Below are 25,201 nucleotides of genomic sequence, written 5' to 3' on the forward strand. Positions count from 1 at the left end.
ATGGAAATCTGGTCCTTTTGTGCTGCGGTTCGATCGACCAATCAGCCCGTTCGGTTGACCGATCATGGCTAAGTCTGACCCTGTAGAAATGTTAGTTTCTTGCAAAACAGAGTTAGACAAATAGCAAATAAAACAAATAAGTTGACAGCTTTCGGGCTGTCCGGTTCTGACTTCGAATTTTCTATCGGAAACCCTATGTCGAACCGACGCCTACTGTTCCCTCCGCGGGGAACACGTCCTCACCTGCTCCACTCAGGAGAGCATATCTGTTGCCAGTCCGGTCCTCCAGACCAACTGGACTTTCTGCCTAGGGTTACCACCCTCTAGGACCTAGGGTTACCACCCTCTAGGACCTAGGGTTACCACCCTCTAGGACCTAGGGTTACCACCTCCTAGGGTTTTCCGCCACTTAGGGTTACCTCCCCCTAAGACCTAAGGTTATCTCCCCTTAGGATTTCCACCACCTAGGGTTACCACTCCCTAAGACCTAAGGTTGTCGCCCCTTAGGGTTTTCCTTCACCTAGGGTTACCATCCCTTAGGACCTAAGGTTACCACCCCTTAGGATTTTCAACCACCTAGGGGTTACCACCCCCTAGGACTTCGGGTTACCACCCCCTAGGACTTCGGGTTACCACCCCCTAGGACTTCGGGTTACCACCCCCTAGGACTTCGGGTTACCACCCCTAGGGTTTTCCACTTGCCTAACCGCAGTTAGGACTCCTCATTCACACACATTAGATAACAAATCAACTTAACTTGAACCTTTGACATAATCAAAACACCGGTTCGATCGTCGGATGCTTCCAACACCAACAGCTTGTGATTGCTGGTTATCAATTGGATTGATAATCAATCAGATAATTATTTTAATAAATTAATATTTTTTCTTTATCTCTACACTAATATTCATAATAAATTAATATTTTTTCTTTATCTCTACACTAATATCCATAGTCCCACAAAATCAATTTAATTCATTATATAAACCGTATATAACCGACCATACAAATTAAACCGTATTACACCAAAAATTGGACCGAACCGTAATAAAATGGTTTGGTTTTGGATTATAGATTTTTAAAACCGAAATCGAAAAAACTAAATCGTAGTAGAGTAAAACCGAATCAAACCGACCGATACCCACCCATATATATGTATTTTTGAAAATATATGTGAAATTTGAGAAGTGAAATGTTATTTTCACTAACTTTCTTTCCAACGAATTTAACTTGTCGGTAAAATGCAAGCTGGATCTTCTCGATCACTTTTGCGGTCTAGAGAATGCTCCCTTTGCATATATTGATGGGGATGCATGATCCCCATTAAATTAGTGGGGATCATGCATCCCCATCAATATATGCAAAGGGAACATTCTCTAGACTGCAAAAGCAATCTAGAGGATCTCCTATAGGTAAAATGTAAATTATCAAATGCTGAGGACAAATGACAAAATTTGAAAAAAAAAAAAATCCCGGAGCAATATAAACATGCTAGGGTTTTGGGGGAGCAAATCGAATTCTCCGAAGGCGAGATGATGAAGAGGCTACATTACTTCTCCTCCTTCTGCAAAACCGTGTATTTCGCTCGTTCTCCTCACCCCCACTATGCTGCCCTCTTCTTTGCCGTCTTACCTTACTCGGACTCCGCCACCGCCGCCGGCGCCGCATCCGCCACTGGGAAGCACATGTTCATGGTCCAATACCTCGTCGACTCATGTGGCTTCGACCAGGAGAAGGCCACCGAGGCCTCGAAGCTTCTCAAGGGCATCCAATCCCGGCAGCAGCCCGACTCCGTCCTTGCTTTCCTCAAAAGTTACGGCTTCGATGACGCATCAGTGAAAAAGCTCCTACGTTATTCCCCCAAATGTCTTCTTTTGGACGTAGAGAAGACACTTGCGCCAAAGTTCCGAGCTTTCGAAGATCTGGGTCTCTCCCCATCCGATATCGTCCACCTCGTCCGGTCGAATCCCCGCACCGCCAAAATCAAACACGAACGCACTGTGCCTAAGATCGAATTTTGGCAAGGCCTTGTCCGGTCCAAGGATGCTCTAGTGAAGTTGTTCAAGAGAAGCCAAGGGATTCTTGGGTACAGCATCGAGAAGACGATCCAGCCCAACCTTGAGTTGCTTCGGGAATGTGGCTTGGATGGCCCAAAGCTTAACACTATGTTGCGGAACTCCCCACAGATCGTGGCACAGAATGGTGATTCCTTGAAGTCCTTAATCAGTCGTGCAGAGGAATTGGGAGTGCCGCGGACATCAGGGATGTTCCATATTGCTCTGCGTTCACTCTTCATGGTCAGTCCAGAGAAGTTCAAGATGCAAATGGAATTGTTCCAGAGCTTCGGATGGTCAGAGGACAATTTTGTTGTGGCATTCCAAAAGTGTCCTACCTTCACACAAGGGTCTTTGACGACATTGCAGAGAAAAATGGAGTTCTTGATAAATGAGGTTGGATATGCTTCTTCTTTCATTGCTATACATCCGATACTATTGCTATTGAGCTTGGAGAGAAGGTTAATTCCAAGACATCGGATCTTGGCAACCTTGAAGTCTAGGGGGCACTGTGAAAGTGATTACAAAGTGACGACATATATGATGGCTTCTGAGACTAAATTTGTAGAGAAGTACATTATCTTCTATAAGGATAGATATCCAGATCTGAGTGAACTCTACGCAAGCTTGAAACACACAAATACTTCTGATTCTGGACTTCAATGAGGTAAATCATTTTTCCCCTGCAAGTTATCGCTCATTTTACCATTTTCACTGTATGGCTTCTCCTTTGTCAAACTCTAAAGCTAATATTTATGCCAACAAGCATGAATATGCGAAGATTCACAGAATCATAGCTTGTCTTTACATGTCAATAAGAATGAAGATGAGAACAATTCACAGGATCATGATCTTGATTTTGCGTGTCAATTGAACTAAAAGCTCACAGGTTTGTTGCTTGCTATGCTAGACAATTGTTATTCTTGTATTCATGCAAACTCTACTACAAGAGACATTCTTCCTTTATGAACATTCAGTAACATCTCCTTGTTTGAGTAGTAGTTACTCATCTATAAGTCCCATGGAATGTTGCATGGTTGGCCAATCAAGTCTCCTAACATATTTTTATAAAAGGGAGAGAAACTGCTGCCACACATGCAATGATTATCACTTCTTGGATTTTGTCGATTGAAATGGTATTACATGTTTGACGCTGAATAGCTCCAATTTTCCATAACACTACACTACTTGTGAGTCTGTGACATGAAAGGCCACTTTGAACCCATGGGGAACTATGCAAACTTTTGGATGGCTGAGAACCAAATAGGAATGGACTAGTTTAAGAAAGTACAAGTGAGGTTAGACAAGCTTTTTGTTGGTCCGGAACCAGAAGGCTTGGTCCCTACAATAAGTACGAATAATGCAAGATATGCCTCCAAATAATTGGAAATGAGCAGACGAATCTCTGACAAGTTATGTAAAGAATTAAAATGGTAAATAGATGCAACCTATGGATAATAGTTAAGACAACCTATGGATAATACTTAGACAACCTATGGATAATAGTTAAGAGCTGCTTTTGTCCTTTCCTTCTAGAACTCCTTTCGTTGTTTGAGTAACTATCAACAAAGTTGTGATTTGGGTTGCATAATTTTCCAAGAGTGACACAAGGCAAATCTACCTGCTTCTGTACAGATCACAAGCAAGGTGAACTTCTAGTTCTCTGTTACACTCTTTTCATGATCTCTGTTAGTTATAGATCATATTGCCAGGTCATTTGTTAGTAAAACTTTGTACTTTGAAACATTAAAAATAGTTGAAAAGTGAATGCCACATTGGTAGTGCATTCAATGTGTGGAGGTGGCTCAACTTGTTGATCTTCATTCTCAGTTTTGCTTGTACTCAGAAGTGAAGCAAGTCAATTTCCAACTAGCATAAAAAATGTAGGATAATTCGTTAGCTCGAGTGTTTTTATTCTTTTTTGAAAAAATAGGATTCGAATTTGATCTGTTAAAATTAAGGACTGACAGTATTGGACATTGATCCAAATACAATCAATAATGATAGCATTAAGAAGTCAGTATATGGTCTAGGACTCAAAGTATGTGAATAGGCAATATGGATAAACTTGAGTTAAATTACTTTTAGAAATTTTAATGATGTTTTATCTTAGAGCATTCAGGTCATATTCCTATCCAAAATTTAAAATTTAAGGCACAAAAATTATTTTATTAAATTTGGATATGTATTTTTCACTACACAATATATTAACTTTCCTATAATTTATACTATCTTTATTTTTTATTTTTTTTTCTCTACCTATGTAATATCTATTTTTTATTATCTAATTTATTCTTTTATTTTTTTTATGTTTTTCAAATTAAATAATATTTTTAATATTTAGAAAATGAATTTTATTTCTTAAATTTAAAGAAGTATTATTTATGAAATATAAATTTAGAGAATAGATAAGTTAGTTGATGTAAAGTTTTTTTTTTGGAAGTGATGTGGATATTCTTATGCTTTTTAAAATAGTTTACTAATGTTAACTCATTTATAATTATTTTTAAAATATATTATATTATTATGTTATTTTATATAATAATTTCTTGGCATAAATTAGATATTATACATCGATTTTTTTTCTTAATTGTTTATATATCTAGGAAACGATTAAGTTCCCATATATTGAAAAGAAAATGATAATGTTTGCAAAGGTTAAATTGCAAAATGAGGCAAAATAGGAGAAAGCAGGTCAAGGATGGAAGTGTTGGAACTTGTGCTAGAAGTTTCATAGACAATTAATGATTAGATTTGGAGCAATAAATGTGAATGTAAGGAGATGAACACATCTCCTAAAGTTTAGGAGAGGTTTTTAAAATTAAAAAAGCTGATAAAAAAATTTGAACTATTATAAATATGAAGTTTGAGGTTTATAGTTCAAGAACAGTAGTGAAAATTCAAAGTTATTCTTTTGTATTGAAATTGATGCATATGCATGGAGCCATGCAATTATATGCTATAAATTATATCATAAAAAAATTCAATTAGAGTTTTAACTGTTGGAGACGTTTCAATGAAGTTTTATAATATTGACATGACATATTGAAATAATAAAAAAAATTCATTTAGAGCTTTAACAATTAGAGATGACCTAAGGTAACTACTACACAAGAGCTCCAAATTGCTCCAAATTGCTCTTTCTAATGAGCAACAATATACAATCAGAATCCAAGTTATTTCCATTTGTCTCTTAGGTTTAGATTATGTAGCATAATGATGTTTATTATGCTATCTTTCTTATGAATCCTCTTGCAGTTAGACAAATGGAAGAATAACTTTCCTCATGTTAGGCAAACTTTATTTACAATTAAATATTTAATTTTTGAAATGCAAATTTACTTTTGCGAATAGAACAACATAAACTTCACATGAAACGATTTGTCAAACTAATATGTATAGTATGTCTCCATGTGCTCAAAGTGAGCAATAACTTACCACCAAACAAAGTTATTAAACAACTAGAAAAGAAAGCCAAACACATTGGAATATGGCTAGGGTAAAAAGCTCCAATTATGGATTTGAATGCGATATAAGCACATGAGACCTTGGATGCAATGAGTTTGAAAGGGGTTGATATGATCCTGCAATCTAAATCCAAGATACTTAGGTTGCATTTCACAAACCTACATACATGTAAAGCAAGTGAACTTAGGAACAAACTATGCATGTAAAAGAATAGCAAAGTGACTCTAATATAAAGTAGTTTAAAGTTCATAATTATTAATCAAAATATATAAGATAGAGATGAGGCATACCTAAAGTAGCCATGATAATAGCAAATACAATGATTCCTATAGGCTACACTCTCAACTTGCCAATGGGATACTTATAGATGTTAACATTCTTCATTGACGAATGGGTGAGCTAAAGAATGCCACCTGCCATGAAATTCAGCAATGAGTCAAGTGTAGATATAACAATTGCCATGGACTTAGTTCTTATTGTAGCGTATATCTGTCATGAATTTAGGGATCAGTACAAGAGTTTTTTTACATGACCACAGAATTTATTCAAGTTCTGGTGATTGGGAGATGCCTCAACAACTAGACTACCTTCAATACCAAGAGAATAATATTTGCAAAATTGGATATCTTCATCGCAAACTCATTCTTCGCCTCCAAGATGAATTGCCTTTCTTATAGAGTTACAGTTTTCAAATGTCAAAAGCGAAGAGAAATATGAGGTGACCCTCTCAATATTTAACTCATTTTGATTTTTAGAGAACTTACCGAATATGAAGTAGAAATCATCAACAACCACATCTTTGGCCAAGTTTTTAATGTACAAGACACTTGTAGGTTCTCTAGGAGAATAATTTTGTAAGGTTGAAGTTTTTTTTCCATCAAACCAAGTATGCATGCATAGTAGTCTGAACATTATGACAAGATACATGCTGATCCAAACTACCATTAAATGATGCACAAATGTGAACTTCAGTTTTAAAGATATGGAATAAAGAAAAAGTGAAAGAACATAGTAATCTAAAAAAAATGCATTCACATATTAAGCATAAAGATTCAAAATACTATTTTTTAAGCGACATAGTAAGCATAAAGAAAAAAAGGATGAGAAATCATATAAAGATAATAAAAACAAAATCAGTTCTTTGTATTCAAGGGTAATATACCAAGATATGCAGTAAAGTGGGCAGCCTTGTTGGATGGCACATGAACATTCGCACTTGCAGCAGGAGCAGCAGCTAGATGATACGTAAGCGGATGCGGCATGAAGTGAGTTGGGGGCAAGCTTATGGCCTTGATTCGGTGCTCCAATTTCTACTTATCAGCCTTTAGTTTCATCTTCTCCTTGCGGAGCTCATTCTTCTCCATCTGCATCACAAAAGGGAATCACAAATCCAATAAATTCATGCAAAACTGTCAAAATGTATGCTAAAACATAAGCAGATGATTAAAAAGAAAGCTTCTTCAGAGATGATGATGATGGCATAGCAATAAACTAAACAAAGCACTTATTTTTCTGTCCCCACAGATGTTCCAACTTTAATTAACAATTAAAACTGAATAGCCTATCTTGATTTCAATATCCATATAAATCCCATGATTTTTAAGTTTCCTAAGTCAGATTGTGATCTGGTTTTACTTGATCAACTGATAACAAAGACCCTTGCTTTTTCTGTCAGTCCATTCCTCCAAAATAGTACTACTGCAATCCAACCATTCAACTAATTCAAGTCTATTCAATCCTCAAAACAAAAAAAATATATCAAATTATGTGCAATAGTTGATTCAGATCTTACAGAATAGATAGTTACTGATTAATAGAGAAAGCTAATGATAGAATCAGACCTTGAGACCCTTGATTGTTTCTTTAAGGCTTTCATTTGATTCCTCAAGTTCTTGTGCTTCAGTTTTTAACTGTGTCAACACACTAGCTGCATCAGTTAGAATACTAGCCTTGTCCGACTAAGGAGGTAGTGTCAAGTACTGAAGAAAGTTGAGAGAACCTACATAGAACAGAAGCAACCCAGACAAGGGAATCACAGTTATGATGGAAAGGTAATGTAATCATGTTTCAGGGAAAAGAAGCACCACCATATTCTCAGCTAAGACTAGCATTTCAATATTTTAGTACACGAAGATGACAATATGCAGCTGTCATTTAGCTTGCCGCGGCGCATTTTCTCACGGCAAGCTTTCGACCTGGTTCTCATGAATGGATCATCCCAAGTTCTACAAAATTTGGGGTATTAGCTTCTTGCTAACCTCTAAGAAATCCTTTTCCCCTCATTCATAGCAATTCTAACTCTATATATGAAGATAACGAACTTTGAGCATGTGTAAAGTGTAACTATAGCTTAGAAACAAGAGAGCATACTCAAGAAATCTTCTTCTAAAACTTATCAAAAATCCATAGGGAGAAGAGCAGATCGCAATCTTCAAAGGAGAAATGATGAATAGGCTATTTAATTTCTCTGCCTTCTACCAAACTGTGTCTTCCACTCGTTCTCCTCGTTCTTATGATGCTGCCTTCCTCTTTGCCGTCTTACCTTACTCGGCCTCCGCCACCGCCGTTGGCGTCGCATCCACCACTGGGAAGCACATGTTCATGGCCCAATACCTCGTCGAGTCATGTGACTTCGACCAGGAGAAGGCCACCGAGGCCTCGAAGCTTCTCAAGGGCATCCAATCCCGGCAGCAGCCTGACTCCATCCTTGCTTCCCTCAAAAGTTACGGCTTCAATGACGCATCAGTAAAAAGGCTCATACGTTACTCCCCCAAATGCCTTCTTTTGGACGTAGAGAAGACACTTCCCAAAGTTCCGAGCTTTCGAAGATTTAGGTCTCTCCCCATCCGACATCGTCCACATCGTCCAGTCGAATCCCTTCACCGTCAAAATGAAACACGAACACACTGTATCTAAGGGGGCGTTTGGTTCTTTCCTAGGAATAGGAATCGGAATCGGAATCAGAATGAGAATCATTGTATTGTGGAATGGGAATGAGTATGAGCATGAATATCATTCTTAAAAGCAATGTTTGGTTAGTTGCATATTTTCTATCAGAATAAATCAAAATTTCTTTTTTTACCCTTAAAGGAAAATAAGAGACAAAATTAGATGTGCGAGAAAGATGAATGTGAGAGAAAAATATGATGAGAGAGAAAGTGTGCGAGAAAGATGAATGTGAGAGAAAAATATGATGAGAGAGAAAGTGTGATGAGAAAGAATGAAGAGAGAGAGAAAGTGTGATGAGAGAAAATGAGAAAAGAGAGTGTGATAAGAGAGAGCATGATGAGAGAGAAAATATGATGTGAGAGAAAGTATGATGGGAGAGGATGAAGAGAGAAAATGTAATGAGAAAAATAAGGAGAGAGAGTGTGATGAGAGAGATTGAGGAGAGAGAGAAAGTATGGTGAGAGAGAAAGCGTGATGAGAGAGAAAGTGTGATGAGAAAAAAAAGAGAACAGTGAGTGTGATGGGAGAAATTGAGGAGAGAGAAAGTATGATGAGGAAAAAAGTATGATGAGAGAGAAAGTGTGTTGAGGAGGGAGTGTGATAAGAGAGATTGAGAAGAAAGAAAGTGTGATGAGAAAAAAAGAAAAACGAGAGTGTAATGGGAGAGATTGAGGAGAGAGAAAGTATGATGAGAAAAAAAAAGGAAGAGAATGCGATGAAAAAAATTGAGGAGAGAGAAAATATGATGAGAGAGAAAGTGTAATGAGAAAAAAAGATGAAAGAGAGTGTGATAGGAGAGATTAAGGAGAGAGAAAGTGTGTAGTAAAATAATGAGAGAGAAAATATGATGAAAGAGAACAAGGAGAGAGAAGTGATATGAAAGAAAAAATAAATAAATATATTTTGATATTTAATATTAAGGGAGAAAATTTTAGTTTTAGGTCAAGAGTATTATTTTGATTGATGAAAATAGTGTAATGACTCATTGAAGGGGAGGTACATGGGAATGAGTTATTACCCAATTTCAAGGATTCATTCCCTTATTTGTATTCCTATTCCTATAATCCAAACATTAACAATGGTAATCAATAATTCCCAATCTCATTCCCCACTACTATTCCCCTAAACCAAACACCCTCTAAGATCGAATTTTGGCAAAGCCTTCTCAAGTCCAAGGATGTGCTGGTGAAGTTGTTCAAGAGAAACCTAGGGTTTCTTTCGTACAGCGTAGAGAAGAAGATCGAGCACAACCTTGAGTTGCTTCGGGAATGTGGCTTGGATGGCCCAAAACTTGAGGGTGGATCCTCTGTCCCAGTGTCCCATTTACTAAATGCCAAAAACTTAAACAGTGTCAAAAATGCGACTCTACTTTACCTTCTCCCCAAAAGTCACCCCGTGCTTTTACTGTCTGTGCCCTAAAAAACCTTGCGGCGTCGGCGATTCCCAGCAACCATCTACGCATCAGCGTCGGTGGCTCCCAGCAACCATCTCCGCCATCTCCAACGTGATCCTCCATCATCTTCGTCCACTCCGCCATCTTCGACGTGGTCCGCTGACGACTGAATCACCGCAGCTCCGTCCCCTCCCTTCATCGACTCCAGCAGCTCCGGTTTTCCCTCCCTTCGTCGACTCCAACAAGTTCGTATCTCCATCGTGGTTCTCCACCGTTGTCGCAGCTCCACCGTGTTTCAAACAAGACATTTGGTGCTGATTCAAAATCTACGTTCCTCTTTCCCTTCTGTTCAGATTTTATAGTTTATACCTTTCTTTCAAGTGAAATTATATTTTACTTGAATGCATATGCATGGAATGTTGACCCAACATTTCAATGGAAATAGGATTTAATTTATTACAATAGGTAGTTAAAATACTTGTCTAGGTTGTGATTGTGCCCTAATTTCTTTCTTCAACAACCAGCAGGTATGAGATTATTTTGGGCTAGACTTTTAGAGCTTACTTTGAGATCTATAGTTAATGAACTTCTCAATGATATAAAGTATGTTTTCTTTGACTCAGACATCTATAGTTAATGAGAGAAATTTGAGTCTATTATATGGTCTTACTTTGAGAAATCCTTGCTTCAGTGGTTGCTCCAATTCATTTTCTTGATAAAGCATAAGTTCTTTTTGCACCTAATATTATGAATATATATTTCTTTGTTGTTTTTTTTTCAGGCCTAATTGTAATTATCATGGAGTTATCGTTGGTTGAATCTACGAGTTGTCGTAGGTTGACTTTTGATGCAAACAAAGACTATCAGGATGATGAGTTTGATGTTATTGATGAGGGTATGGACTCTACCATGTTATTGATGAGTTCTAACCCATCTATCACAAAAGAATTGATACCAAAAATGGGTATGGAATTTAAGACAGAAAAGGAAGCTTATGAATTTTATTTGAAATATGCTAAACAAGTTGGATTTGGCAAAAGGAGGAGCAAAAGCCACAATGATAAATAGGGTAAATTAGTTGACAGAATTTTTATAGTAGTGTGCAAGGTAAAAGGGGAAAAGACAAACGAGATGTTTATGTGAAATCAAGTCATCCTGAAACAAGGTTTGGTTGTGAGATGATAATGAGTATTTTTGTGTATTATTTTGGCTTTTATACTTAGCATTTTATACCTTATCGCATACTTAATATTGTGTTTATATCATGATTTACGAATAGGGATTCATTTTGGACTTAATTGTAAATTTCTTGCAATTAATAGAATTTAATTTCACATTTTTATGTGATTTTGTAGGAAATTCAAAGAGCTATGGATTAGGGTCGAACTGGATCGAATTTGGCTTGATTTGGAGGTCAAATGAGGAAGATCAAGCTGAATTAATATGAACCGTTGATCAAGATCCAGTGAAATTTGCCCCTTCAGTCAGATCGAGTGATCCAGTCCTTCATCCTGATTTAAAGCGATCTAGATCGTCCATAGAGATCATCCTCATCCAAGTCCAATTCATCTCCAATTTGGATCAAAGAGAGAAGCTCAGTCCTCAAACCCACTTTTAAAACCCAAACTGAAGCCCAATTTCATAACCCGATTTCCTTTTTCTTATTAGATTCGGATCGGATCCCTTTCCTTACCCAAACCCGAAATCCATTAACCCATTAAGAAAACACCCTTTTCTCCTCACCCGCACGGCACAGAACGCATCTCTTCCTCTCTCTCGCGACTTTCCTCTTCTCACGCGGCTAGGGCACTGCGGCGCTCTCCTCTCCCCACTCTCTTCACTCCCTTCTTCTTCTCTCCGGCCGGCGGCCTCTTCTTACATTCCTTGTCGCCGGTCGGCCAACCACTTTCTACTTCTCTTCTTCTTGATTCCAGTGGCGACATCACAGCAAGACACTCTTCCAGGCGGCTACAAGCGACGAGAATGACTCCTTCGGTCAAGCTCACCTCGCCGGAGGGGTTCTCCGGCGTTTATCTTCTTCCCTCAAACTCTAGAGGTCGGCCACATCGGGTTGCAAAAGCTTGGCTTCAAGGTTCGGTGGTGGCAGCGAGCTCCGACCCAATCCACCTCGCCGGAGGGGTTCTCCGGTGTGATCTCCACCGTCCAGCTTCTTCCTGGCAGCTCCACTGCTTGGGGTTCAGGCGACAGAGCAAGGAGCAGCAGGCGGCGGTTCGTTCCAGTTCACAGCAATCCACATTCATTTCCAGCCAACTTCCAGCGGAGGGGTTCTTCGTTGGAGGATTCGTATCATCTTCATTGTGTCGAAGGTGCAGCAACCAGCAGAGTTCTTCACTGTTGTCCACCGGGTTTGGGGGTTCCGAAGCCGGATCTTCGTGTGACAACAAAGATAGTCGTTGGTAATCGGAAGCGGATGTGTGGATTGTGGTTGGGATTCTTAGCTTCTTTTATGTTCATGTTGATTGTTAATTTGTGATGAATTGTAGTTATTAATTCTCCATGCTTAAATTGCACACATTTTGCTTAGTTTAATTCATGTTCATCAAGTGTTTGTTAAAATGTTTCTTCCATTAGTTAGGTTTTAATCTTGCATTTTCTTGAGTTTAGATAGTTGCAATGTTTTGTTAGTTTCATGCTTTGTGTCTCTTATGTTTATGCCTTTTATTTGAATTCAATTAGGTTAAGTTAGATTAGATTTCATTACTTGCATTGTCTTTCATTTATTAGATTAAGTTTCATTTAATGTTTTGTCATTTCATTTCTTAATTTAATTGTGTTGATGATTAACCCATAGCGTAGAGTGACAATACGTTGTGGATTAATTATTGGCACCTAGTTAGATTTCATTCCAACATTAGATTAATTCCCTACTTGCTTTGCTCTTCATTTGTTAAATTTAGAATCAAAATCCAAAACCCCCATTTTCATATTGAAAACCCCAACAATAGAAATAATATACGACCCTAAGTTTACCATCCTATCGTTGCTTTTGTTGGCGGATGACCCGAGTCATTTCTATGCTTCATTAGCGTAGGAGGGGTTTGGTACTTCATTGTTTGATACCCAATTCGCGACAAAATTGGTTCATGATCATGATGCTAAAATGAAGATTAGTTGTCGAAAAAATGACAACTTGACTGTGGAGCAATTCGTTAAAGAGAATAATCATTATCTTTCAAGTCCAAACAAAACTCACCTCTACAGATGCCATAGAAATATATCTTCTTCTGCGGCGATACAGATTGAGATGACAAGTGATGTGGGAATCCCCCAAAAGCATCTCATGATCTTATGGTGAGACAAGTAGGTGGGAGAGAGAATTTAGGTTTCATTCCTGAAAATTACAAAAATTACTTGCGATCCAAAAAAACAAGAAATATGAGAGTTGGTGATACAGGAGGTGTATTGGAATTTTTACAGAAAATCCAGTTTGATGATCCCAACTTTTTTTATGTTATTCAAGTTGATGAAGATGATTTGATAACTAATATTTTTTGGTGTGATGCTAAGATGAGAGCTGATTATGGAAATTTTGGAGATGTTGTTTGCTTTGACACAACCTACAGGAAGAATAATGAAGGTCGTCCAATTGCATTGTTTGTAGGTGTTAATCATCATAAGCAATCTATAATTTTTGGTGCAACTTTATTATACGGTGAAACATCTTTGATGTTTGAGTGGTTGTTTGATACATTTACCAAAGCTATGTGTGAGAAAAAACCAATAACTATTCTTACAGATCAAGATGCAGCAATGGCAAAGGCTTTAGCTTCCAGATGGCCTAAAACATATCATCGTTTGTGTATTTGGCACATTTACCAAAATGCCGCAATACATTTGAGTGGAGTTTTTTCTGATTTCAAAGAGTTTACTAAAGATTTTTCTTCATATATGATTTTGATGAAGAGGAAGATTTTATTTCAGTTTGAAAAATGATGTTGACCAAGTATGCACTTGAAGACAATGATTGGTTGAGACATCTGTTTCGCATAAAGGAAAAATGAGCTTTAGTATATGGACGACAAATGTTTTGTGCGAATATGACTACAACCCAAAGAAGTGAGAGCATGAATAGTATTTTGAAAAGGTATGTCACTTATCAATATAACTTTTTAGACTTTTTCAATTACTTCCAAAAACTGCTTGATGATCGTCGATATGAGGAGTTAGAAGCAGATTTTAGATGAAATACAAGTGTTCCATGTTTAGTGTATCCAATTGAAATTTTAAAGCATGCAAGTTGTATTTATACTCCTGAGGCATACAAGTGTTTTGAACAAGAGTAGTACAAATCTCATGATTCTAGTGTAGAAATTTGTGAGAATGTTAAATCACATACAAAATACAAGATTACTTCTCACAAAAAGAGTTACCATCATATAGTTACACTTGATTCATCGGGTCAAAAAATTGAGTGTAGCTGTATTCTCATATTTTGAAAGTATTTACGATGAAAAATATCATGAAGATCCCAAGTGAGTATATATTGAAAAGATGGACACGAAAAACGAAAGATGGATACTTTGGAGTTATTGATTTAATTGCGAACAAAGGTAGTTTGGATCCAAAAGCTTGCACCAATTTGCGATATAAAGAATTAAGTGGGTTGTATGTTCAATTGGTTACCAAGGCAGCGGAGAGGGAAGACACTTACAAGGTTGTTAAAGATGGTTTATTGAGTATGTTTAAGATGGTGGATGAGAGGTTACAAGTTAATGAACCAACTATCTAACACTCAATTGAAACAGAGTTTGAAATTGGTCAAGGAAATTCTCTTGTAGTCAAAGGAATTAAAACAAAGAAAAAAATGATTTCAAGTAAGAGGTTGAAAGGTGCCTTAGATAAGATTTCAAAGAAAAGCAAAGTAGCAAGAAAAATCAACCAAACTTCAACAATTATTAAGGTTTATCCTGATTCTTACTAAAGCGTTGTTTATTTCTTATCGTTACATTTGAGAAATTATATAGAATTAAATCATTCTATTTTTTGTATAGCAGGATGTAGAAGGGTGTTGTGAAAGTATATCCAGCATGCCCAATGTAGAATGTCAACGGATGATCAATCAAGTTAAGGATTGTTTTAGTATGTTAAACTAAAATAATTATGTTATCACTATCTAATACTATATTTTATTGTTTTAGCCTATAAATTATAGTTGTATTGAAGGTTTGAGTATTGTCGAAACTCAATTTCCACCACTTTTGTCAACACAATTGTCTCAGGTTCACTCTGATAATGGTTATTTTCAGACAAGTAATCGGGAAGGATGGTAAGAAATTAACCAGGTTTACACCTTTGTTGTCTTTTTAACCATTTCTCATAAGATCAGATTTGTTGTATCAGTATACTTATTAACAACTTGAAAGTATTTTTATATGCACAAACTTCATGATGATCCTATATTTCTTTTGATTAATGACTTAGTTACTCATACTTTCTATTGCCATGGAACTAACAGAGTCAAGAATATTCTGGCAAATAGAATTAATGATCGGATGATCAATAAAGAAAACTTTATTTTAGTAGGCTTAAACAAAAGTTCTGGGCATGCAATCTGAGAGCACTGTTTGTTTTTAAGATCAATGAACTACTTGTTCAAATAGAGACAACTATGTCTGGGCAGGCATGGCTTGTGTCCCCTTCATGTAGAAGGTGATCATAAACTTGGCAGACATGTGTTTCAACTATTGTTCAGGATTTGCTAGTCTTTAATTAGTTCATTGAAAACTCTTTTTTGGTCTTAAGGTAGCTTAGGAAAGAGGTCCAATGTCTAATGTGGCAACACAAACACATGATGCTTTTTCCTCGTGTAGTATAGCAATTGGAATTATGTAGCTTGCTTTGGACTGGAATAATACACATTCTCTCATTGACCATGATTTTTATGCATAAGCAAAATATGTTAAAAATTACAAATTTTATTGAGAAAAGTTATGTTATGGTAATATTCAAATTTCATGTGTGTGTATGGGCTAAATTAAGACAAATAAGTGATGTTCTGGCTTTTATTTTGTGATGTTCTTGATAGCTAAGTTTTGGTAGGAGAAACGATCATAGATATATTGGAGCATTGATATATATTGGATAAACAATATTTTTAATTTGTAGTTAATCTGTTGTTATGCTCTGACTGCATTGATATATTGGAGCATCTGCCATTTTTAGTAGCATCTGCCATTTTTAGTAGACTTACATGGTTTCCTTGTTTTGTTTTTTCTCCGGGTACATCAATTAGGTGGATGTTGCTATAATGAAATGCACATCAACTAAAGGACACCACTAAGAGTGATTAATGTCAGTCAATATAGGTGTTGTTGGCATCAAGTTACAATGAAATGCAGACAAATATGTAATGAAGCAAGCTCCTCAAAACTCAAATACGCATACTTCATTTACGGCTAAGCCAAGAACTGTGCTGCTTACTTTGTGAACTTTTGTGGTTACCATATTTTGTGTTGCTTATTTTTTTTGCAGCTTTTGTTTCGTCTAATTATTTTTATGTGAACCTTTGTGGTTATCATATTTTGTGCTGCATATTTTGTGCTGCTTATTTTTTTATGCAGCTTCTATGAAACTTGTACAAGCTCCATATTTTGTATGGTAACTATTCCTATCATATATTTCTGATCATGTAATGGCAATCGGATATTACAGTAACAAATAGCTTGGTGAAAACTATAGTTTTGAATTCTATTGATTTACTTTTTAACCTCTCTACTTTGTGTTGTGAATAAAAAGCATGGTCGTGAACTACATATAATTTAGACATCATTTGGTGATATACAAAGGTAACTGAAATAATAATACAGAATTAATATTCATCCATAAACAAAATAAAACCACCGGGACATGATGAGCAAGAGCCATTCCACTTAAGGATGCAGCTTCAACACTTGAACCGAGTAGCCAGTCACTACAAATTCCTGCACGCCCTCTAGGATCGAAGATACAAGCAACTGCAGGAGTATTTGTTGGAACGACCACTATGTGAAAAACGACTTTTTACTTCGCCACAATTTACTTCATCAATTTAAATATACGAAGTAAAAGTGTATAAGCAACTTCGCTGCAAAAACCGACGAAGTATATACAAATATAGACTTCGCAGGTTTAAAAACACGGGCTTCGCTTTAAACTGAAATAAGCTATTACTTCGGAAATTTGTTAAATACCGAAGTAGTAACGTCGTGAATACATTTTTTAGTGTTTACTCCGAAGTAATAGTACAAAGAGTTAACTTTTATTTTTACAAAGAGACTCTGACCAGTTTTATTTCCCCCCACTTCCGTTCGTTTTCTTGGGTTAGGGCTTCCGATGCTCCTCTTCCGAAATTGAGTTGTTGGACCTCCTCTTCCTTCCCCTTCATTTCAGTCCTCTCTGTACCCCCTCGTTAGGGCTTCCGATTTGGAGTCTTAGGCAACAGAGACGAAGGTTTGCAGCAGTCAACCAAAAATAAGGTTTGGCAACTTGAACTTTCTTACGCAGGGTTTAGGTTGCAAGTGTTTGAGATATACCGTATGTTTTCAATTTGACAGAGCTGGCGGAAGGCTGAGGTCCAGGTTTCTTTCCTTAGATTTCTTTTTCTTATTCTTCTTCTTTTTCTCCTCCTTTATTTTGCAAAATCATGTTTTAGACGGTCTCCAATTTGTTGTAGGTTTGGTGCTATTCTTCCAACAAAGACAAGTGTTTGAAAAAAATTTTTGCTTTTTTTTTCAGTCTCTATGTTTACGAGGTCATTACCTAAAGGGCTGATTCATGATGCTTTCTTGGAGTAGATACTTCTATTTTCGGTTGTTCTTTATTTGGTTTGTTGTTGTGGATCGTGTATTGTGGGATTGATTTCTATTGTGAAAGTTTATACCAATTAAAATTGTTGGTTTTTGATGTAGAAGAATGCATTTCAGCTACACAAATATAGATTTTTATTGAGCACTGACTATACTTCATGAGATTTATGAGTCATCTCATGCTTTCGTTCTTTATATATCCACATATTGTACAAAATACGCATTATTTTTCTTCATGATGAGTAGAAAATATTGGCAGCTGTTGGAATGAGTATAAAATACGGAACTGTGCTCGATATGAATTTGACTACCTTTTTGCAGTCTTACTCTAACTTTTGCTTAACATATATGTAGTATCTTCAGGTTTTGATCAAATAACACATTGAGCTAGCGGTAAATAATTTTAGCACGATAATTATGAAGAAGTTTCTTGGGATTCTGTTGTACTATAATGGATAAATCCTGGATTTACTTAGATAGGAGGTCCAAAGAGTATGAGGAGGGTGTGGAACAATTCATTAGAAGTTGTTTGCAGAATCCACATATCGACCCCAATTTAATTCATTGTCCTTGTTGCAAATGTATGAATCTTAAAAAGGGAGCGGTTATGTGGATTCGGGAGCATCTTTACTTCAATGGTTTCAGTAAAAATTATTTAAATTGGATTTGGCATGGCGAGGCTGCGGAGAAGGATAGATTAAATTTGAGTGTCAACCAAGAGCCAACTGATAATTGTCATGATGATTTTGAAACTATTAATTTGTGTGAGGCAGCGTATGATAACCATAGAGAAAATCCAGAAGCATTTATGAAGTTTTTGGAGGAAGCAGAGAAGCCACTGTATAAGGGATGCAAACGTTACACAAAGTTGAGTGTACTTGTAAAACTATACAATACCAAAGCAAGGCATGGGATGAGTGATGCTCTATTTTCAGATCTACTAGCAAATTTTGGGGGCATGCTGCCAGATAACCACAATATGCCATCGTCAATTTATGAAGCAAAGAAGACGTTGAGTTGTTTGGCTTTGAGTCATGAAAAGATTCATGAAGGTGTTGAAAAGTTACGTAGGCAGTCGAAAATATCCGGAAGGTTGCATTGTTCGGAGATATGCAGCAGAAGAAGCAGTTGAATTTTGTTCAGAATATCTCAATGACCTTGATCCTGTTGGGGTCCCTAAATCACTACGTGACCCAAACGCAAGCATTCCTGGATTCTCAGCAAGAAATTCATCAATCATCGTCCAACAAATTGATCTCCAACAAGCACACTTGACTGTTCTAGAAAATACAGAAGAAATATCTCCATACATTATGTAAGTGTACTGCATAACTAATAATTATATGTACTTGGCAGTCCATATGTATTCATGAAAATAAAACTTTAGAACTTTACTTCTTCAGTGAACACAAATCCTTCTTGAAGACAATGTTTCCCAAGAAACAGAAAGATGCAAGGTGGATACAAGATGCTTATAATAAGAGGTTCATTGACTGGTTTCGTGCAAAGGTGATGTAGAAGATGCTAACATACAATATTTGTTAATCATTGTTTTGATCACACTAATTAATAGGAATGCATGTCAGGTGGCTGCTGAAATCGATAGTTACAATGGTGGAATGACATCGTCATTGAGATGGCTGGCCCATGGACCACGTGTGCGAGTCTTAAAGTGTGATAGCTATATCATAAATGACAATTTATACCAAACAAAAGAGCGGGATGATGAGAAAGTTTGTCAAAACAGTGGTGTTTCTCTACTTGCCAACACGATGCTTGTTTGTAGTGCCAAAGATAAGAATCCCGTGTTAGAGAATGTGACTTTTTATGGAGTTATTGAAGAGATATGGGAACTAGACTATCATCATTTTCAAGTTCCTCTTTTCAAGTGTGCATGGGTATCAAATGACAAAGGAATACAATACAATGATGAATGTGGCTTCACCTTAGTTAATTTGAACAAACGAGGCCACCAGAAGGATGAATTTGTGCTTGCAAGTCAAGTTAGACAAGTATTTTATGTTGCTGACCCACTGAACAAAGGGTGGTCAATAGTGCTTCCAGTTCCAAATAGATGTTACGAGGGAGAAGAGGATCTTTGGACCAGAATTCCCAAAGCTCGACCAATTGATAATGTTGATATTCATTATATTCCTACACGTGAAGGATACTTTAGATCTTCTAAAGAGGGTTTCTTTGTAACAAACAAGAAAAAAATGATGTTTTCCACTTTTATGTCATCTGCATTAATATTTATTATTTTTACTAGTGTTATTTTTACTTGTTCATATGTGTTAATGTTATTATTTGTATCACGCCTTCTTTTATTATATTGTCACTGCAGACTTTATATACCGTTATCTCATCATTTATTTTCCTATATGCAGGGAAAAGAAAAATACGTCCTAAAAAATAGCAAAATATGATGAGCCACGTGTAGTTGAGGACACCGAACTACACCAAGATGCTGATGGGTTAGCCGCTGCAGAGCTACGAGCAGAGACTGAAATAGAAGAACCTTCTATTACTGGGCAGAAGAAGACTCGGGGGCCTACATCAATGTGCAGACTTATTGCTGCTGCAAGATGGGGAAAAAAGTCGACGATTGAATACGATGACATGGGACGACCTGTGAACAATGAAAATGGGAAGGCACTACAATCTTTCATAGGCTCTGTTGTTAGATCCATGGTGCCAATTAACATAAAGTCATGGCCCACTGTTCCAGAGAACATGAAACAGAAAGTGTGGGAAGAAATATCGGTGAGTATAATCCAATAATACACTTCCTTATGAGATTGCTTATGTTTTGTTTTCATTGTAATTTTTTCAATATACAAACTGATAGCAATTACTGCTGTGTGTTACAGAATGTCTTCGACTTAGCACCTCAAAGCGAGGCGGCAGTGATGAGTTCAGCAGGCCAGAAATGGAGAGACTTCAAAAACAAACTCAACAGTAGGTTTGTCTCGCCATATAGAGATAATCCTGAAAAACTGAGGTCACCACCGGAGCAGTATCAGATCCCATCTGCAATTTGGAAAGCTTTTGTCGATGAGAGGCTACATCCATCTTGGGAGGTACTTGATGATATTATCATGTTATATTTAAATTATTATATGCACCAAGATTTAAAACATTTAGGGCATTTTATTAACAAAATGAAGTTCTGTACAGCAGGAATATATATAATAAGTTCATGTATAGCAGGAATATATATAATAAGTTCATCATACTCCATCCTATTGTTTTTAAATTCTAGCAATTCTTCTATAAATTTACTTTTTTTTACGTGATATAGGTCACTCATGAAAAACAAAAGGAACGGACGAGCCATTGCAAGTATCATCACAAAATGTCTCGCAAGGGTTACATTGGCTTGGAGACTCAATTGGTAATCCATGGAACATTATATTATCCACAAACGATGCATACTCAGCCCTGTTTGTTTCCTTCAAGTACTTGTACAAGTAACTGCATTCAAGTAATAAAAAAACATGGTTACTTAAGACATGAACTCATGCAAAGAGAAGAATTGTATATAAGACATAACTTATCCCATGTAAACCAAAATTTGTCTGGACCCTATCTCTCTCATTTCCATACAGCGCATGACATCCTCTCTCAACAACGATGTACTCACATTACGTCCAAACATGGCTTCATCAAATTTGATAGGAATGGTCTCCTCCTCAGTCATCAGTCTAACAACATAAGAATACAAAAACTTGCATGGCATTGGTAGAGCACTTTCAACTTCCTTGAATTTATTTTTCTCATCAGGAACCTCCAAAATAACAAATGGTGGTGCAGGTTTCTCCTTTTTCTGCAATTTTAAATAATTGTAGCAAAATATATAACTATAGCAACAGAAAAATGAACTGAAAATACCTTTGTCGTCGGAAATGTCACCAACTCTTTTGGCCAGCCAACCACAGTTCCAACAGCATCTACCATTACTGTTAGTCCCGACTTAAGTGGAATTGGAAGCTCCGCTTCCTCCTGTAAAACAACATCAACAGACACCTTTAAGTTGCCTTCCCCAAGTGGAGCATTGTGCAGCATAACATTTGGACCTCCGCCAGATACTATCGTGCCATATGCCACCACATTCCCCTTATTCTTCAGAGCCAAATGACATTTTTTTCCCTGAACAATAAGATATTATGTTTTAATATCTAAAGCTAGGAAACAAATTTAATGTACCAAATATAATATAAAACCTCATTGAATGAACTGCCGCATTCAAAAACTTCCACATCATCTTCCAATCTTTGAACTGCCATGTGCGATGACTTGTTAGATGCTACACGTTTAGAAACTCGATCACTTGTTTCTGGCATAAATCGAGCAAGAAGAGCCTTGAGTTTTTCAACTTCAGCTTTCAAACTCTTTGTTTCCTCCGCTTGCTCTTTGAAGTTTTCAGCCAAAGCCTTTGACACCAACTCCCTCTTCTTCCTTGGAGTTTTGAAGTAGACTTGGGGCTTCACAAATCCCCCTACACCTCAAACCCTGCCGTAATGTTCTTGGCTCCCTAATGTAGTAGTTAATACGTCATTGCTTCCAGAAGATATGAACTCTCCCCTCTTTTTCTTGTCCAACAAATCGTCCTAAAAATATGGAGGTAACATTAAATTTCCAATGAATACACTTTTTTCACTTATTATGAATGAACTTGAAATAAAACTAAAATAATACAATTTTTTCAGCAACTTCAGCAGTCTCTATATTTGTGATGTTTCCGGATTTTTCCTCGCGGGCCTTACGCCAAAGTAATGACCTATCAACTTCCTCATCCTCCCTGAATATTTTTCTCTGCCTCTACAATTCCAAAAAATGATCATTTAAAGCATGGCGTACTACATGAAAAGGATAATATAATGTTCCATGGATTACCAATTCAGTCTCCAAGCCAATGTAACCCTTGCGAGACATTTTGTGATGATACTTGCAATGGCTCGTCCGTTCCTTTTGTTTTTCATGAGTGACCTATATCACGTAAAAAAATGTAAATTTATAGAAGAATTGCTAGAATTTAAAAACAATAGGATGGAGTATGATGAACTTATTATATATATTCCTGCTATACATGAACTTATTATATATATTCCTGCTGTACAGAACTTCATTTTGTTAATAAAATGCCCTAAATGTTTTAAATCTTGGTGCATATAATAATTTAAATATAACATGATAATATCATCAAGTACCTCCCAAGATGGATGTAGCCTCTCATCGACAAAAGCTTTCCAAATTGCAGATGGGATCTGATACTGCTCCGGTGGTGACCTCAGTTTTTCAGGATTATCTCTATATGGCGAGACAAACCTACTGTTGAGTTTGTTTTTGAAGTCTCTCCATTTCTGGCCTGCTGAACTCCTCACTGCCGCCTCGCTTTGAGGTGCTAAGTCGAAGACATTCTGTAACACACAACAGTAATTGCTATCAGTTTGTATATTGAAAAAATCACAATGAAAAAAAAACATAAGCAATCTCATAAGGAAGTGTATTATTGGATTATACTCACCGATATTTCTTCCCACACTTTCTGTTTCATGTTCTCTAGAACAGTGGGCCATGACTTTATGTTAATTGGCACCATGGATCTAACAACAGAGCCTATGAAAGATTGTAGTGCCTTCCCATTTTCATTGTACACAGGTCGTCCCATGTCATCATATTCAATCGTCGACTTTTTTCCCCATCTTGCAGCAGCAATAAGTCTGCACATTGATGTAGGCCCCCGAGTCTTCTTCTGCCCAGTAATAGAAGGTTATTCTATTTCAGTCTCTCCTCGTAGCTCTGTAGCGGCTAACCCATCAGCATCTTGGTGTAGTTCGGTGTCCTCAACTACACGTGGCTCATCATATTTTGCTATTTTTTAGGACGTATTTTTCTTTTCCCTGCATATAGGAAAATAAATGATGAGATAACGGTATATAAAGTCTGCAGTGACAATATAATAAAAGAAGACGTGATACAAATAATAACATTAACACATACGAACAAGTAAAAATAACACTAGTAAAAACAATAAATATTAATGCAGATGACATAAAAGTGGAAAACATCATTTTTTTCTTATTTGTTACAAAGAAACCCTCTTTAGAAGATCTAAAGTATCCTTCACGTGTAGGAATACAATGAATATCAACATTATCAATTGGTCGAGCTTCGGGAATTCTAGTCCAAAGATCCTCTTCTCCCTCGTAACATCTATTTGGAACTGGAAGCACTATTGACCACCCTTTGTTCAGTGGGTCAGCAACATAAAATACTTGTCTAACTTGACTTGCAAGCACAAATTCATCCTTCTGGTGGCCTCGTTTGTTCAAATTAACTAAGGTGAAGCCACATTCATCATTGTATTGTATTCCTTTGTCATTTGATACCCATGCGCACTTGAAAAGAGGAACTTGAAATTGATGATAGTCTAGTTCCCATATCTCTTCAATAACTCCATAAAAAGTCACATTCTCTAACACGGGATTCTTATCTTTGGCACTACAAACAAGCATCGTGTTGGCAAGTAGAGAAACACCACTGTTTTGACAAACTTTCTCATCACCCCGCTCTTTTGTTTGGTATAAATTGCCATTTATGACATAGCTATCACACTTTAAGACTCGCACACGTGGTCCATGGGCCAGCCATCTCAATGACGATGTCATTCCGCCATTGCAACTATCGATTTCAGCAGTCACCTGACATGCATTCCTATTAATTAGTGTGATCAAAACAATGATTAACAAATATTGTATGTTAGCATCTTCTACATCACCTTTGCACGAAACCAGTCAATGAACCTCTTATTATGAGCATCTTGTATCCACCTTGCATCTTTCTGTTTCTTGGGAAACATTGTCTTCAAGAAGGATTTGTGTTCACTGAAGAAGTAAAGTTCTAAAGTTTTATTTTCATGAATACATATGGATTGCCAAGTACATATAATTATTAGTTATGCAGTATACTTACATAATGTATGGAGATATTTCTTCTGTATTTTCTAGAACAGTCAAGTGTGCTTGTTGGAGATCAATTTGTTGGACGATGATTGATGAATTTCTTGCTGAGAATCCAGGAATGCTTGCGTTTGGGTCACGTAGTGATTTAGGGACCCCAACAGGATCAAGGTCATTGAGATATTCTGAACAAAATTCAACTGCTTCTTTTGCTGCATATCTCCGAACAATGCAACCTTCCGGATATTTTCGACTGCCTACGTAACTTTTCAACACCTTCATGCATCTTTCAAATGGGTACATCCATCTGAAGTAGACTAGTCCACATAATTGAACTTCAAGAACAAGATGAACTGTTAAGTGGAGCATGATATCGAAGAAAGAAGGGGGGAAATACTGCTCCAATAAGCAGAGTGTAACGATCAAGTCAGATTGCAGCTTATCTAACTTGGCTACATCGATAATCTTGCAACAAATATCTTTGAAGAAGAAGCATAATCCTATGACAGCATATCTAACATATTTTGGCAGAGAATTACGTATGACTATTGGCAGGAAGTGCTGCATTAT

General features: G+C 36.8%; 1 protein-coding gene, 1 long non-coding RNA gene and 1 pseudogene across 2 annotated transcripts; 1 reads left to right on the forward strand and 2 right to left on the reverse strand.

Moving 5' to 3' along the window:
* Positions 1-1,509: 1,509 nt before the first annotated feature.
* LOC121992538 (transcription termination factor MTERF15, mitochondrial-like) lies at positions 1,510-3,805 on the forward strand. The gene is made up of 2 exons (XM_042546996.1): positions 1,510-2,721; positions 3,655-3,805. Exon 1 carries the CDS (start codon positions 1,533-1,535, stop codon positions 2,718-2,720), a length of 1,188 nt encoding a protein of 395 aa, XP_042402930.1. The 5' UTR covers positions 1,510-1,532; the 3' UTR covers position 2,721; positions 3,655-3,805.
* A 2,850-nt stretch (positions 3,806-6,655) lies between these two features.
* Positions 6,656-7,728, reverse strand: LOC121991035 (annotated as a pseudogene).
* Positions 7,729-22,419: 14,691 nt separating this feature from the next.
* Positions 22,420-22,949, reverse strand: LOC121990224. The gene is made up of 3 exons (XR_006114514.1): positions 22,880-22,949; positions 22,566-22,658; positions 22,420-22,490 (listed from the first exon to the last, which is right to left on the reverse strand). It is a non-coding gene; the product is annotated as an uncharacterized LOC121990224 (long non-coding RNA).
* Positions 22,950-25,201: the final 2,252 nt, after the last annotated feature.

The sequence above is a fragment of the Zingiber officinale genome, chromosome 6B (genome assembly GCF_018446385.1).
Source record: "Zingiber officinale cultivar Zhangliang chromosome 6B, Zo_v1.1, whole genome shotgun sequence".
In the NCBI taxonomy this organism is placed as follows: Eukaryota; Viridiplantae; Streptophyta; class Magnoliopsida; order Zingiberales; family Zingiberaceae; genus Zingiber; species Zingiber officinale.